This window comes from Lytechinus pictus, chromosome 5 (assembly GCF_037042905.1).
Source record: "Lytechinus pictus isolate F3 Inbred chromosome 5, Lp3.0, whole genome shotgun sequence".
In the NCBI taxonomy this organism is placed as follows: Eukaryota; Metazoa; Echinodermata; class Echinoidea; order Temnopleuroida; family Toxopneustidae; genus Lytechinus; species Lytechinus pictus.
In genome coordinates, this window is record NC_087249.1 from 22,659,230 (window position 1) to 22,676,541 (window position 17,312).

At 36.8% G+C, this 17,312-nt stretch overlaps 1 protein-coding gene across 1 annotated transcript in view; it reads left to right on the plus strand.

Annotated features, from left to right (window-relative positions):
* The first annotated feature begins 1,905 nt into the window (after window positions 1–1,905).
* LOC129262263 (structural maintenance of chromosomes protein 5-like) overlaps window positions 1,906–17,312 on the plus strand; it is a 31,111-nt gene continuing 15,704 nt past the window's right edge. Inside the window, exons 1-13 of the mRNA XM_064100046.1 lie at window positions 1,906–3,012; window positions 4,819–5,037; window positions 5,698–5,760; window positions 6,755–6,967; window positions 8,079–8,240; window positions 9,292–9,425; window positions 10,618–10,693; window positions 11,099–11,216; window positions 11,507–11,661; window positions 12,475–12,588; window positions 13,467–13,561; window positions 15,450–15,579; window positions 16,395–16,574. Coding sequence (XP_063956116.1) covers window positions 2,914–3,012; window positions 4,819–5,037; window positions 5,698–5,760; window positions 6,755–6,967; window positions 8,079–8,240; window positions 9,292–9,425; window positions 10,618–10,693; window positions 11,099–11,216; window positions 11,507–11,661; window positions 12,475–12,588; window positions 13,467–13,561; window positions 15,450–15,579; window positions 16,395–16,574 — 1,758 coding nt within the window. The 5' untranslated portion in view covers window positions 1,906–2,913. The remainder of the gene's footprint in view (window positions 3,013–4,818; window positions 5,038–5,697; window positions 5,761–6,754; window positions 6,968–8,078; window positions 8,241–9,291; window positions 9,426–10,617; window positions 10,694–11,098; window positions 11,217–11,506; window positions 11,662–12,474; window positions 12,589–13,466; window positions 13,562–15,449; window positions 15,580–16,394; window positions 16,575–17,312) is intronic.

Consider the following 17,312-nt stretch of genomic DNA (forward strand, 5'->3'; position numbering starts at 1 on the left):
TCATAACAGAGGTCCATCTCCTGAAGGCACAGGTCAAGTTTGAATATGAGTCAAATTGGAAGAAGGTCAAAGGTCAATGAACTTTCCATGACTGGCACTGTGCTGTGTTGTACACATGATAACTTTCTATATCTTCGAGGTGGGATCACCAAATTCATACCAGAGGTCCATCTCCTGAAGGCACAGGTCAAGTTCGAATATGAGTCGAATTTGAATAAGGTCAAAGGTCAATGAACTTTCCATGACTGGCACTGTGCTGTGTTGTACACATAATAACTTTCTATATCTTCGAGGTGGGATCACCAAATTCATACCAGAGGTCCATCTCCTGAAGGCACAGGTCAAGTTTGAATATGAGTCGAATTTGAATAAGGTCAAAGGTCAATGAACTTTCCATGACTGGCACTGTGCTGTGTTGTACACATAATAACTTTCTATATCTTCGAGGTGGGATCACCAAATTCATACCAGAGGTCCATCTCCTGAAGGCACAGGTCAAGTTTGAATATGAGTCGAATTTGAATAAGGTCAAAGGTCAATGAACTTTCCATGACTGGCACTGTGCTGTGTTGTACACATAATAACTTTCTATATCTTCGAGGTGGGATCACCAAATTCATACCAGAGGTCCATCTCCTGAAGGCACAGGTCAAGTTTGAATATGAGTCGAATTTGAATAATGTCAAAGGTCAATGAACTTTCCATGACTGGCACTGTGCTGTGTTGTACACACAATAACTTTCTATAGCTTCGAGGTGGGATCGCCAAATTCATTCAAGAGGTCCATCTCTTGAAGGTGCAGGCCAAGTTCAAATGTGAGCCGAATTTGAATAAGGTCAAAGGTCAATGAACTTTCCATGACTGGCACTGCTGTGCTGTACACACAATAACTTTCTATATCTTCGAGTTAGGATTGCCAAATTCATACAAGAGGTCCATCTTTTGAAGGTGCAGGTCAAGTTCAAATGTGAGTTGAATTTGATTAAGGTCAAAGGTCAATGAACTTTCCATGACTGGCACTGTGCTTTGTTGTACACATAATAACTTTTTATATCTTCGAGGTAGGATTGCCAAATTCAAACAAGAGGTCCATCTCTTGAAGGTGCAGGTCAAGTTCGAATGTGAGTTGAATTTGATTAAGGTCAAAGGTCAATGAACTTTCCATGACTGGCACTGCTGTGTTGTACACACAATAACTTTCTATAGCTTCGAGGTGGGATCGCCAAACTCGTAACAGAGGTCCATCTAAGTCATATAGCATACATGTAGTTTTGACATGCAGTCTCTTCATGACTGCAATATGTAGGCAAGACAACGCTTGGCGTTTGCCTTGTTATAGTTTCTTTGTAGTACAATTATCATTGAATGCATTAACCCACTTGTTTTGTGATGTAATTTCAACCTCTATGATTGATTACGTAAGATTATAATTTTAAAATTTCTAGGCACTTTCGCATGTCATAGTCTACCCACGTGATGCCACTACGTCATTAAGAAAGAAGTTATGACAGGTTCGGAGGTGTCATAAATATTTAGTAAGATTGTTGTACCCGATCTTGGTAAAGAGGGCTGCGTGAAACGGTTAGCGGACAAGTAGCTCACTATGTCTGATTTAGTCAAGAAGTTAGACTTACGACGGTGTTGAGTAACGGGCCCCTGTGTGTAATGCCTCGTTCTAACACTACTGTTAGTATCCATAATCGATTATGACATTAGATGGTAAAGTTACTCCAAAAAATTAAAGAATTCAATTTAGATCTACCTTACTTTTAGCTAAATGAAAAACACTAATGGAAACTGACCACTCATTCAGTGAATAAGATTAGGTCTAACCTTGTTATCTGTTACTACTCCCTGTGTGGTGAAATAAGATTGGCAATGTTTGTCTGATTTTCTCTTGTTCTTGGGGACAAATGCTTAATTTTTATAACACAATCAGTTTCTTTACAACTATTCATCATATAACTTGTGTCTTAAGAGTGAATTTAATTCTTTTCATTATTTTTTCTAAATTATAAACAAGAGATTGTAAAATGACAATTATCTTGTAATTCTATTTTCCACCAATAGAGGGCCCTCGGTTAATATGCCCCAAAATTCAAATGTTTTAGTGCTCTGGTGAATACAAAAATGATCCCCAACTTATTAATGAAAAATGAACTGCAACTATGGAAAAAAAATTTTGGTTTTTTAAAAAGTGATATTTTTAATGATTTTTTTTAATGTTGTGTTGTATACTGCATAGATCTACTTGTAGATTCCCCACAGATGAAAAACTAATGGAAACTGACCACTCATTCAGTGAACAAGGTTAGGTCTATAACATTGTTCTCTGTTACTAGTCCCTGTGTGGTGAAACAAGAATGGCAATGTTTGTCTGATTTTCTCTTGTTCTTGGGGACAAAGTCAACGAACAAGAAAGAAAAGTAAGCCAAGCATTGCCAAAATTTCACTAAACACAGGGATTCCTAGTAACAAAGAACAAGGTTACATGTATATCTAGCAGCCATTCGCTCTCGCATTATGTCCGGACCCCCTGTCGAATGAAGACAATCCGCTAGCCTGTGATTGACTGACTTCTGTGCAAATTCAGTGCTGTTAAGTTTTTCTTTGCTTTGTTTTTTTATTTGTCATTTTTTAGACAATCCTAAATTTGTGAAAAAGTTTGCGAACTTGGAACAAAACCACAGATTTCTTTATTTTTAGCACATGTTTTTGGCAACCCTGCTTAGAATAGTTGACTTTGATATTTTGAGCTCTTCTAGCTGTTTATAAAAATGGCTGGCTGGTGATTATGAGTGTCAACAAGAAAATCTATATATAAAGTATATAAAGTAACATATCTTGTTCTCATTTTGTTTTCTCTATAGGACCTATGACTGCTGTGAGGTGTATCCAGGTCCCCATTTGAACATGATCATGGGTCCTAATGGTACGGGTAAATCCACCATAGTGTGTGCCATGTGCCTCGGTCTCAACGGCAACACTAATCTTCTCGGCAGAGCCAAGGATGTGAGTTTTCTTTCCAGGCTTGGTGGGTCTTTGTCCAAGCTGTGTATGGAGATTGAGTTGGTCGGGGATCCATAAAGAAGTTACATTACATCTAAAACTTGGTTTTTCTTTGTCTTGGTGATTCATTTTCAACAGGGAAGTGGAACATTCATTATGCACTTCATAGCCTGAAAAACTGTGCATACAAACATTTGTCATTACAGTGATGTCATTTTGAGGGATGCATTTTTAGTTTGACTGAGCAACTTGGGACTTTCAATTTATTTTAGCGTTCCCTCTGTGCAAAAGTGTGAGAGCTCTTTCAATTTCTGCTCTTTTCAATATTTTATCATTTTTTAGCTCTCTTTTTTTGTGATCACTCACACCTCTGGTTATACATGAAGAGCCAGTATAGTGTAATCGGTATATGACAGTAAAGGAAACACTACTGACCACCCAATGCTGAAGTTGGTGGCTGATGCCTTTTTGTCTCGTCCACCAGAGGTGAAGGCGAGACTTACGGATCCAAATGTCGTCCGTCCGTCACAAACCTTATGACACCTAACTCCACAACCATAAGTCACTTTTCAACCAAACTTGGATGTTAGATGGACTTGGGGGACCTGCATGTTAATGCTGTTGTCGGAGGTCACATGGTAAGGTCAAAGGTCATTTTCAGGTCAACGTTAAAGATTAAATGCAAGACTCTCTTATGACACCTAACTCCGCAACCGTGAGTCACTTTTCAACCAAACTTGGATGGTAGATGGACTGGGGGGACCTGCATGTTATGCTGCAGTTGGAGGTCAAATGGCAAGGTCAAAGGTCATTTTCAGGTCAACGTTAAAATTTACATGCAAGACTCTCTTATGACACCTAACTCCGCAACCATAAGTCACTTATCAACCAAACTTGGATGGTAGATGGACTTGGGGGACCTGCATGTTATGCTGCAGTCCGAGGTCACATGTTAAGGTTAAAGGTCATTTTCAGGTCAACGTTAAAGGTACATGCAAGACTCTTCCGACACCTAACTCCGCAACGGCAAGTCACCTTTCACCAAAACTTGGATTGTCGATGTAGTTATGGGACCTGCATGTCATGCTACAGTCGGAGGTCACATGATAAGGTCAAAGGTCATTTTCAGGTCAACGTTAAAGTTTCTGTGCAAGACTCTCTTATGACACATAACTCTGCAACCGTAAATCACTTTTCAACCAAACTTGGATGGTAGATGTACTTAGGGGACCTGCATGCTATTGTGTTGGGAGGTCACATGGTATGGTCAAAGTTCATTTTGAGGTCAACATTAAAGTTTATGTGCAAGACTCTTTTGACAAGTGTTATTCCATCCCAGTCATTTCACAATGAAGTTTTGATACAATTCTGTTGCATGCCCTCGCAAATCACAATATTTCTGGTTATTTTCATAAGTGGGCGAGACACGACATTGCTTTTGCCTTCTTACTGTATTTAAGTAAGAAACCGTGGATGTTGGTAAGATAAGACAGATGACTTCAGGTCCTCTCTGAGGGGCAGTTAATGTTTCCTCCTTCCTGTTAATATATTCATGCTGTGATCAGTGAGAACCCCTATGTGAGATTACTAACAAAGTCATAATAATTTTTTGAAGAGCCATTTTTTGCATTTTATAAACTTACTGCAGTATTAAACAGTACTTAGAAAATGCCAGTGTTGGAGCTCAGGTAATAATGTTTACTTATTAAAAATAAGTAACACCTTAAGAAAAGAGATTTTGGTCCTTTCTTTCTCAACACAGATAATGTTGGCTTGATTTATTTTTCTTTAAACATCTTTTCATTGCAGCTTGGTGAGTTTGTGAAGAGAGGGACCAACAGGGCAGAAATTGAGATAGAGTTGTACAACTCTAAGGGTCGTAACCACGTTATCAGACGGGAGATTCATAAAAATGGAAACCGCTCGGTTTTTACCAAGAACAACCTTCCAATAAAGAACAAGGAAGTGACGCAGTTTGTTCGTGAACGGAATATACAGATCACCAACCTTTGTCAGTTTCTACCCCAGGTGCGTCAAGTTTATGTGTGGCTCCAAAAATGATTGAAATAAAAATAAATTAAAAAACGTGTGCATGCATGCAACTTCACTTTTCTTGACTCTGGTGATTCTAATGGTATGTGTAGATGGGCTTGGATTGACCAGGGGCCTGTTGCATAAAACCTTTTACCTGAGAAAACTCTGGTAAAAACTGAAAACTAAGGTTAGTCTGATTTCTGCCATTGACTTTAACACAGGGCAACAACTCCGGTAAAAACAACCTGAGTTTTCTCGGGGAAAAAGTTTTATGCAACGGGCCCCAGGAAGTTCTCACCTGAATTCCATTTTTTATTTTGCTATTCAAAATCAAAATTAAAAACTGAACACCTGTCAGACTTTGAGTAAATGTGAAGACCCAACACTAATCGACCAATAAGTTGAGTTAAAGTGTGAACATCTGAAATAGTGATGGGTGAACAATTGGGTTTTCTTAGGTTTTTTTTTAGGTAATCAAACTTCCATATGCGGTGAGCAACTTACTTTTTTCAGAGTACAAAACAGATTGATCCTCCTTCATTTAATATAAAATTGTATTATGCATGGCGTGAGATATACTGTAAAAGCAATGTCACCATCTTTTTTGTAGTGAAAACAGTAATGGTCAAATTGTTTTATCTCTTTTCTCTCCAGGAGAAAGTTGTTGAGTTCTCACAGATGAATAATATAGAGCTACTGGAACGTACAGAAGAGTCTGTAAGTTTATTCAAGATGTCTTGTTTCGGGGTAGGGGTAGCATTTAGACAAACTATTAAATGCCAGGAAACTGACTGGAGACTCTTTGTCAAACCCTGGCAAGCTCAGTCACTGAATGTGCTTAATCATGTATTTACCCGGTCTCTTACACTTTATCACTGGATAGTTTCATCTCAGCCGCTAAAAATAAGCTAAGTTAGGAGGCCTCGTCAAAGACTAGGGGATGAAGGACGATACTATCTACTTCTTTGGAGTATATATTATTGCTGCATGGGTGATCGTTCCAATTTCCTAGCACTACTGAGGTGAACTCTAATTGTTATTCCCATTTGCTAATATTGAGTATGCTTACATATCATGCATCTGAAGACATTCTTGCTTATAATTGGTTTGGAAAATCATGGTAACTGTCCACATTAGTAATTTGAAATGGGATGGGTTATTTTCATGGCAACACTCTCCACTTGTGGAAATTGGAGAAATCCCTCTGTATCAAGTTGTCACTTATTTGTTGAATTCTCAGTGTTGTCTATTAGAATCCAGTGGTACTTGTATAAAGCTGATGTTGTCATCGGGTTATCTACCCTTGATCAAAGCTATTAGAAAATACAAATCTCACCTAACAACTTTAGTTATCTGAGCCCTCTGTTATCTTTCTGAAAATATACCCCTCTTGTTCATTAATGATATCTGAAGGTCACCCTGAACCAACACGATAGAAAACCCTAATCATTACCCAACACAAGGCCTACAGTGTAGCTTTGCAACTTTCAGAATTCTGACAAAACTTTCTTGCACTCATATATTTGCATTGTTCTATGTACACCTAGTACTTGTCTGCTAACACAGGGGGTATATTAATGTGAATATGCTGATTTTTAATCAAGTATATTTGCTAGGAAAAAAAAAGAAAAGAAATTGCCATGTTTCCATATTCAAGCATTCACAGGATGCATTGTGCGAAACCCTTTACACTTTATCTTTATATGAATAGATTGGTTCGCAAGACCTGTATGACAACCATCAGACACTGAAGGACTGCCGCACCACTGAGAAAGACCTAGAACAACAGTTGAAAGACAAGTCTGACCATCTTGAGAAGCTAAAGCAGCAGAATGAGCGTGTTGAGAAGGACGTCCAGCGTTTCCAGGAAAGACAGAAGACATTGGAAACCATTGAGACATTGGAGAAGAAGAAAGTCTGGATGGTGAGCTGATCTATGTGTTATTAAATGGCTGTCACATGCATGCTTTAGTGAGTGTATGGTGAACTATGTATGGCAAGCCACTTTATCATTTAATCCTGTGTATTGATATCAAGCATTCAGTTCTTTAGGAATGTGATTCTTGATACCAAGGAAGCAGATTCTTGACATCAGGAAATCCAATGATATCGCGAAATTATATTCTTGATATCAAGAAATTCAGTGCTTCATATTGAAAAATTTAATACAATACTTGATATGAAGAAATCAATTTTTGTATGTCAAGAGTTTTTTTTTATCTTTTTCAAGAAAGAGTATTAATTGATAAAACAGCTTGCCATAGGTATGTTAGCATGCACTGACTAAAACATGTAGGTGTGACCGCCCCTTGAGGGAACCTTGGAGAACATGATGAAAGGTTTAGATGGCCAAAGAGTCAGATAAGAAACTTTGGGGCATGCTCAATCCTAAATTTCCTTTTATCGTCCCGCAGAATATCAAAATGTCCTGCGATAATTATGTGAGGTGTGTTAAGACAATGAATAACGTGTTTGGTTGTGCACAGTCTGTACATCTTGCATGTTTATCAATGGTGTTGGCTGCTCACATATTCTTACATTAAGGCCACCGCACACCTTACGACTGGTTCACGATCCGATTTGGAGCTAATCACATTTTGCTTATTTTCTGATAATTTGAATGAAAAGTATATTTCATTTGAGGATCAAATTAACTGATAGAATACTAATATAATAATTTTGAATGATTGCAAGCCTTTATTTTTTTATAAAGGCCAAATCAGTTTTAAATCGTAGCCAATCGTATGCCTGCTATGATGTCATTACGACTATACATTAAATTCGCTATTATTCTAATAAGGATGATAGCATAGTTACAGATTTGAACATATGTATTCGTACGATGATTTCGAAGATAACACAGTAAGATATTCCATGTCTCAATTTAAGCAACAAATACGTTTTATTCCAAGATCGGATCGCAGACTAATCGTAAGGTGTGCGGTGCCCATTAGCCATACAATGGATTTTGTTCAAACTCATAATTTGGTTACGACAACTGACATGTAAACAATTTGAATATGTTTTAACCCTAGCAATATGATGACAAGCGGGTTCTCTTCATGAAAGTGAAAGAGGAGAAGAAGAAAGCAGAGGAGGGGCTTGCGCAAAGGAAACGTCGAGCGGATCCCCTAGAAAAAGAACTACAAGCAGCTGTGAAAGCATGCAAGCAGCTGGACCAGCAGAAGAGAAATCTGGTAAATATGCTACATGCTTTCATCTGTTGCTCTCTACGTGCAGAATTTCATAATCCTTGTGATAGTTAAAACAGTATTCTGCTTTGTTGGTAAAAACCTGTAGACTTTTCAGTTTTACATTGCAAGATAGATTTAGTTGAAATGCAAAAAAAAAACCAAAGAAACCAAACATTAATTTTTGTTTTGTAAAATATACAAATAAAACTATAAAACTTATCAAGGTTGCTATGCTTTAAATGCAGTTAAAAGAATTTAATTGCTTTGAATACTCTGCATGCTACATTGTACATGACAAAATATTACTTTATTTGGTAACTTCCCTAAAATATTTTGATATTTTGGTTGGTTTGCTGAGTCTTGTTACTGTGGTACTGTTGATGGCACAATTGACTAAAATAATAAGTTTATGATGCTGGAACCATGGGAGCATTTCATGAAAGGACTTGTCAGACGTTTTATCCGACAAGTACCATTTTATCCGACAGTTACCATAGTAACAGTGCCTCACAGCCAATCAGAGTCTGGGAAAGATGTCAGATCTGACAACTTGTCGGACAAAGATGTTGATGAAACGGTCCCCTGGACTAAGCATTCCTGAAGAGCATCGTTATACTTTCTATAGTTTCATTTTCCATTCTTGCACTGTTTGTTATGTTCTATCATCTGTTAACATTTGTTACATACCCTACAGAAGGTATAATATTCTGGGCAGAACAGTGCTGTAGTTTGCTTGTGAACCATACAACCCTTGTTGTTGAGGAAGGATATTGATCATGTTTTGAAAAGGGCGCTTGAGTTTGAGGTAGCTGGTCAGAGGGTTAGGGGTAGGGGACGACAGAAGAAATCATGGAAGAAGCAAGTGGTAGAGGAGAGTAGGAGGGTTGGTTTGAGGGAGGAGGAGGCACCAAAGAAAATAAAGTATAGGAATGGGATGAGGGCCATCTCTTTGTGTGCGAAGTGAACAGGGCCAATCCCGTAGGCCGGACTAAACCAGATTTAAAACCTGGATGACTGACTGACTTTGATGATGTTGTATTTCATTCATCTGCAGTCACAAGAAATCAGTGAACAGGAGAAACTGATCAAGAAGGAGAGACATGAGCTTGGAGAACATACAGGCTCCATTGCAGAAATCCATGAGGAACTCAGAGACAAGAGGACACAGGAACAGAAAAGACTTAAATTGTAAGAATTCTTAATCAAAGTCAGGTCAAGGGTCAGTGGATCATTAGCTAACTTCTCTTTCTCTGGCTAGTGTTGTGGATGATGGGTGTGGATATTTCGTCCCCCACTGAGCTGCGCTGTCCTATAGCAAAGATGCTGACCCTCCGGATTCCATGGATTTTTTTTTTAATCTTGTAAAAATGCATATCTAACATTTTGTAATGTTCATGTTAAGAGTAGTGGGAACTGTTTTATTTCTTAAACATGTGAACTACTGCAAATTAAGGCTCAGATTGCAGCAGAGAGCGTTGAGCAACCTAGAGCTTCCATGATCCAGCCAAGAGGGTTGAGCATTCCACGCTCGAGAAGTACACTACTCGCTCATAATTTTATGTCATTTGCGAATACTCCCTAATTATAATTGCCAAAAGTTGGCACCTCTGCTAGAGACTAAGTATTTTGTTTAATTTGAAAACTCTTCACTGGTTGCCCCTGAAGGAACGTATATTCTTTAAAATCCTTCTTTTGATTTTTCATGTAGTCAATGGAACTTTCCCCAGCTACAATAAGTCTTTGATGCATAATTACCAACCCTCAAGAACCTTATGATCCTCATCATCAAATCTCTTACAAATTCCAGTTGCTAAGAAATCATGCGGGGAACGGGCCTTTGCTCATGCATGGCCTAATCTGTGGAATTCTCTTCCACAGAGTTTGAAAACCCAGACTTCAGTGACCACCTTCAAGGGCAACCTGAAAACATACATTTTTAAGAGTGCATTTCGATAGACCTATTGTTCAGACATGTATTATATGTAAATAGCTTTTGTTGTTGTTGTTGTTCTGCTCTGAAGTGCCTTGAGAATCTAATCAAGATGGAAAGTGCGCTTTACAAATATCTCATGTATTATTATTATTATTATTAATTTCTTTCATGCCTTTTCCCATCATTTTAGGGGGCCAATGAAAGGAAGAATTAATTACCTCTTAGTTTGCTGATAATCAACCAGTCATCAGTGTACCCTGATCAGATGCTTTTTAAACTCATTCTTCAAAGTGTCTTCTTCTTCCGTTGAGTACAGTCCTCTTTGTAGAATATAGTTTTACTAGATAAGACATTTTTTTTTTAATATTCATTATTTTTAGGCATAATTTTTTGTTTAAAACAGTATTTTCTCTAGTTTTGAGCATTTGTTTGTTTATTTTGTTGTAGAATCCATGACTGGAAAGAGCAGGCAGCAGGATATCAGAGAGAATTGGAACAACTGGAACCAGATGAAAATATCAAAGTGAGTCTGGGATATCTTTCACAAATACTATGGGACAATGCAATGAACATGCAATTGATTGGAAATCAGATGCAGGTCCACCTTTCAATTTGAACTCATGCAGTGTAATGAAAATTAATCGATAGCTTTTCTACTTCAAAATTCTACTTGACATACATGTATGAGGCATTGTTTTATATGTGATGCCACAAAATCAACACTTTAAATCTAAAAATTATTTTTTGGCAAAAAACATTTAATATTGTTTCTCTCTTTTTCTGCATTGATCATAAATCAACTGGATCTTAGATAGTGCTTTAGTTCTCTTTAACACGCTGTCCAACTAAAGTCAAATAAAGAAATATGTTTCATACTCGTGGAGATTTCATCTTTAATGTTATTTACATTTTCTTTGGTTTTTACTAGCCCCAACTGGATGAAAATCTTGCAGAGATCAACAGGGTTTCTGAAGAGAAGACAGCAATAGAGAAACAATGCAGCACGATAAGAGATGAAAGAACAGCTTTAAAGAGAGAAATCAAAGGTGATTATGGGGGAATAAACATGGATGCCACTTTTTCAATGCAGAAAGCTTCAATATTCTTTGAATTCAGATCAAGGAGGTAGCAGTTTCGTTATTTTTATATCATTTCAATATTTGATACTATTATTGTGCTGAGGTCTATTCAATTTCTTAATCCTGCTATGTAAGGCATGCTTACATAGTATCTTGCTTTGAAATCTGCCTATCGTAATGAAAGGTCATTTGACCAAACTTGCCCATGAAGTGATTACGAACTGGTCTATTGCTATGATATTGAAACAATTATCTAGGTTATCAGGACCGTCTAAAGAAGTTGAACGATATGCGCGATCAGAGACTACGCACCCTTCAAGGCAAGTCACCCGATACCTACAACGCAGTTCTCTGGCTACGTTCCAATCCTGACAAGTTCAAGAAGACTATTCACGAACCCATTGCACTGGTGGTAGGTTCTCTTTTATTACAAGGCCACTAATAAGCCTGGGAATTTTCTTTTGTCAGCACTGGGATGGTAAAAGATACTCAGTTGGCTCAAAGACAATGATGAGACTGGAAACTAACAAGAAATGTCATGATATGATTTTACCTGGGAAAGATAAAGCAGTATGAGTTTGCAGGTTAAGTTTTGTGTTATAGAATAGCAGGTTGAAGTAGGATTGGAATTTAGTTATGAATGTGGTGTTTGTTTGGCTTAATGATCAGTGGTAATCATCTGCTCTTTTGTTTTAGAGTAACTTACAGGTAAACATTAGCTTTTTTCCATGGTCCTTCAAATGTCAAGTTTAATTGAATTTTCACAAAAACATTGTACATTGCTTATTAAGTAATGAATGCAATCATTATAGAATTCATTTATGGGGTAAATTGACCTCAGGCTGTTTTGTATTTGCTTTTCTGGTTATTAAATTTGCATATACTGAAACGTAGAAAAGTGCTCTGTAAAATAGATCAGTGCTATATAAAAGAGAATAATACTTTGTAAAAGAATAATAATGCTAAATAATACAATGTATTTAGATATGCTATAAAAGAAAATTACACCACAGAAATAAACAAATCTTTAAATTTAACAATGATAAAAGACAATACAATGTGGATACTGATGAGTTTTCAACCATTTCTTTTAAAGTGGTTTCTCTTGATGCAACTATGGTAACTGTATGATTGTAGAAGCAGAAAGAGATCTTTACTTGAATGCAATAAACTAGTACTAATAACAGTGGCTATGCAAAATGTCTGCCTTTACCTTCCCCTTTAGTTGAACATCGCAAATAAAGACCATGCCAAGTTCATCGAGAGAGCCATACCCTTTCAGGATATGCTAGCGTTTGTTTGCGAGGATGCTGAAGATCAGGAGAGATTCATTAATGAGGTAAGACAAGTTTGATCCTGATATCCATAGATTATGAAATTTCACAGTCCACCAGTTGCAAGGGGGGGGGGTCACTCATGGACTGACATACCCATGTCAAAACGACGACATTAAAGTTTTTGGAAACAGGGTATTTTTCAATATTTTAAACACTTTTAACTGTTCATTCGACATTGACACAATTTAGGGATATATCTTACATAATTTTATGCCATTTACGACATGTAGGTGTACATTTTACATAATTTTAACACCACACCTTTTATACTGTTTAGGGGTTGAGTCTTGACACCAAGATTTAAGGGGTGAATGTGCCATTTTGAGTCAAATTTAGAGGTTCGTGGTTGAGCACAAGTACCACCTTAGTCCAAGTTCCACCAATTCAAAGCAACTCTCCAACTGGTCTGAACAGGAATCTCCCACTGTCCTCTGCTCCGTTTATATTTTGAAGCAAAGCTTTGCATCCTATTGAATCGAAGACCTGATGGAGAGTGTGAAAGATATTAATGAAAGTTGTTGCAGTAGACACTGATATCATTAGAGAGTCTGTAAAACCATCATCGTGGTTCTAGATCTGGTACAGTTACATAAACTGAACTTTGTGATATCATGAAATCTAAGCTGAAAAACAATCAAAATGTAGATCCCCAACACCGATTAGCACATATGGGACAGTGTGTTATCATTTGGAAAAAAAGACCTGACAATTCAATGCTTGTTATGCCAATTTCTCAGCAAGGACACAATTTCATACAGAATTCTTGGGCACATATTTTTTTATTCGTACATACAGACACCTGGATGGTAATTTTATTGGATTCTATATCTAATTTAAAAATCTTTACCACAACTGGCATTTTATTCTTCATTTCTCCTAGATCCGTGAAAGACAGAACCTCAGAGTGAGTGTTGTCAAGAGTCCTGCAGAGCCCTCTGAGAATTATGTTTCACCAAGACCCATTCAACAAGTAGGGTAAGTTTGCATCAAACATTTATTTCATGAGAGTCTTTAAAATCAAGTCCAATTTTCACCATATCATTTTAGATCTGGTAGAGTTAACCCTATCTTAACTGGGCTATTTCAGACCAACATATACTGGGAGGGTCAATTTGACCCCCCACCCCCCTCAGATCTTGGCCGTTGATTGCGCGATCACCAGGAAAATTTGCACGCTCGTAGAGCCGGATGTAAACTATAAGACTGTATAGTCAAAATTTTCAAAAAATTAATTGCTTATTTTTGTTAATTAATTAATTATGCAAATTAGCGTATGAAATTTGCCCTAATTTTGGTTTTTAGCTCATCCGGCCCTAAGGGCCAGATGAGCTTATGCCGTGGCGTGGCATCCGTCGTCCGTCCACAATTTCAAAATACTTCTTCTTCGCCATTTCAAGTCCGATTTCAATTCTGTTTGCTTTATATGATAGCACTAGGTGGGGGATTCAAAACGTCTACACAGAATTTTAAAACTTATTAAATATGCTAATTTATGCGCATTTTATATGAAATTTATTCATTGATCACAAAATATGCTTCTATGTCATTTCTTCATCAATTTCAATTCTATATCCTCAATTAATGTCACCACTATAATTCACTACAGTGTCAACTGGGCTGAAATTAAAATTGTGTTAAATTTTGTTGCGAGATGCCGGATGAGCTCCACATCATTGATGTGCTAGTTGGTGTATGTTTTTGCCTTTAATTTATATAGCTAGCAGAATGCTAATTTTTGGTGAACATATATATTTTTACATTTCTAACAAAAATCTCAAAAAAAATTGCCGAAAAATAATTAATTTCCTATGTATCGTATTGTTTTTATAATTATATTTTTCTTTGTTTTTTCAAATCTTAGTTTTTTATGGTTTTTTTTCAATGAACTTTGTCAGGGACCCTTTTGCAATCATAAATAACATAAAATAAATCCATCTTAACCAACAAAAGTAAAAATAATCATACATTTATGATTTTGGTTGAAAAACACAATTTGCATTGACTTTGTACACGTAATCACGTTTTTGAGCAATTTTGGGACCGACATGCGCTTACAAAATATTGCGTAATTTCAAAACGGCGTACCCGGGCGTCGCCAATTTGGTCTCAAAAGATGCGCAAGTCTTGAAAGTAAAAAGTCAGCGAGCGGCGCGGTCAAAGAATTTTGCGCGGCAGCGCAATTGACCCCCCCCCCCCAGTCTAATAAGGGTTAAACCTAACTTTGCGAAATTATGAATTCTAATCTGGAAATGGACCACACAAAAGGTCGCCAACTCCGATGTGGGGCAGTGTAATATCATCGATTGGAAAAAGACCCAAAACCTAGCTGGAGTGCCATGCTCTTTTTCCATTTTTATTTACATTTATGCATTTTATATTCTAATCATGTGGCATATTTTGAGAGAAAAAAATCATATTCAAACACTTGAGTTGAGTTGTCTTTTAATTATATTCTATTCAATCTCATTTTAAGGATGAACGTGATAAAACTCAGTTTTGCCTCTTGAAAAAAAAGAAAAGAAAAGGGGATTTTGAGTGGTTTATTTTTACAGTGTGTCTGTATAGTCAAATTGTTTATAGTTGTATTATGAATGCAGTAAAATATATTATTCCTGGGATAGTAGTTGCATTGTAAAGCAATGGAAGAGACATGTTAGCTCAATCAGTAGAGTTTGGGTTTCATATGTGGGTAACATGGTTTGGTTCCCACTTGATGCGCCTGTGCCCTTTGGTAAGGTTATTTTCTCAAAATAACCTTTCCTTGGGTTGCTTGCTTGAATACAAGCATTCATGCTTTGTTAGCAGTCAGGGATGGAAAAAAAATCACCACCAATAATCGTGATTTTCGTGTTTATTATTTTAGGTTTGGATTCTTTGCCTATTTGAAGGACCTTGTGACCGCCCCGAATGCTGTGATGGCTTACCTGTGCAAGCTTCATAAGCTTCATAACATTCCACTCGGAGATGAGAACACAGAACGCAATGTTTCAAAGGTCAGATACAAAATCAATGTATACCTGGTTAGATGCATGATAATGAATATCACAAATCACAAAAATATGTTTGCTGTATAGACCCTTTTCATTTTCGCCTCACCTGCATAGCAGAAGCGAGACATAGGCACTGCATTTCTGACAGCAACAGCGTTGTCAAAACATAATCTTAACCAAGGTATTAGTTAATGAAATATTATCATAACTTTTAACGATTAAAGACGTTTTTCCTGAAACATTGTTATGAGGGTTATCAAGTATCGTTAATCATCTTGCATGGGCTTCAGGCCACATAATCATTTCGGTTCATTGAACTTAAACCATATTGAGATATCAACATGGTAAACTTAAACAAGGATAAGATTTTGAATTTTTCAAAATAATATTCCATAAAACTTGTATATACATGTAGTGGTTATGAGCAATCTGCAGATAAATTGATGTAATTTCAACTCACTGAAAAATGAGAAGAATACTGATGGTTTCATGTAAAATACTGATTTCTTAAGTTCCAGTTTCATGTGTTGTGCTATAGTATTTCTTTGAAAATACTGATATCCTCACCAAAATACTGAATTTCAGCATTTAAAATACTGAAATGTTCGTGTTCAGGTTGGCAGCACTGGTCATATATCATTTGCCACATTCAATATAACAGCATTCTATCATGATGCAAATTTTTGCTTAGCTGTATTTAGAGAGAATTAAAACAAATTTTGTCATAATAGTGTTCCTCAGAATAGAATATTTCTAGGCAGATGGCTCTATACAGATGCCTACATTTATTATTGTTACCATCATCATTATCATTTCAGGTTATCGAACATGCTCAGCTAACCAAGTTTTACACCCCAGGATACCAGTACAACATCAAGCAGAGTCGCTATGGTAACAAGAACAAATCATCACTGAGCAGTCAGGTTCAACCCGCAAGGTTACTCGGTCAGAGTATGGTGGATATGAGAGAAAAGAGAGAACTGGAAATGCTCATTCAGGTGATCTTAGATTTTCATTAAGTTTATGATGAAAAAAAAAAATGATAAGATGTATCATATTATATTTACATTCGGTACTGAAGGCAAAAACCTGCCTGTCTTGAAACAGTTGTCTATAATAATGATGATGATGATGATAATAACAGCAACAACAATAATAATAAGCAGCACATTTCTAATTAGCACATATTCACTCCAGGGAATGCTCAAGGCGACTTCATGATAATATTATTATTACCTTGGCTTGAGATGTAAGGTCAATGAACTTTGGCCAAGTTGGGGGTATTTGTTGAATTACCATTATAACTTTGAAAGTTTATTGGTCTAGTTCATAAAACTTGGACATAAGAGTAATCAAGTATCACTAAACATCTTGTGCGAAGATCAGGTCACATGACCAAGGTCAAAGGTCAATGAACTTTGGCCATGTTGGGGATAACTGTTGAATTATCATCATAACCTTGAAAGTTTATGGATCTGATTCATGAAACTTGGACATAAGAGTAATCAAGTATCACTGAACATCCTGTGCAAGTTTCAGGTCACATGATCAAGGTCAAATGTCATTTAAGGTCAATGAACTTTGGCCATGGTGGGGGTATTTGTTAAATTAACATAACTTTGAAATTTTTGTTGGTCTAGTTAATAGAACTTGGACATAAGAGTAATCAAGTATCACTGAACATCCTGTGCGAGTTTCAGGTCACTTCACCAAGGTCAAAGGTCAATGGACTTTGG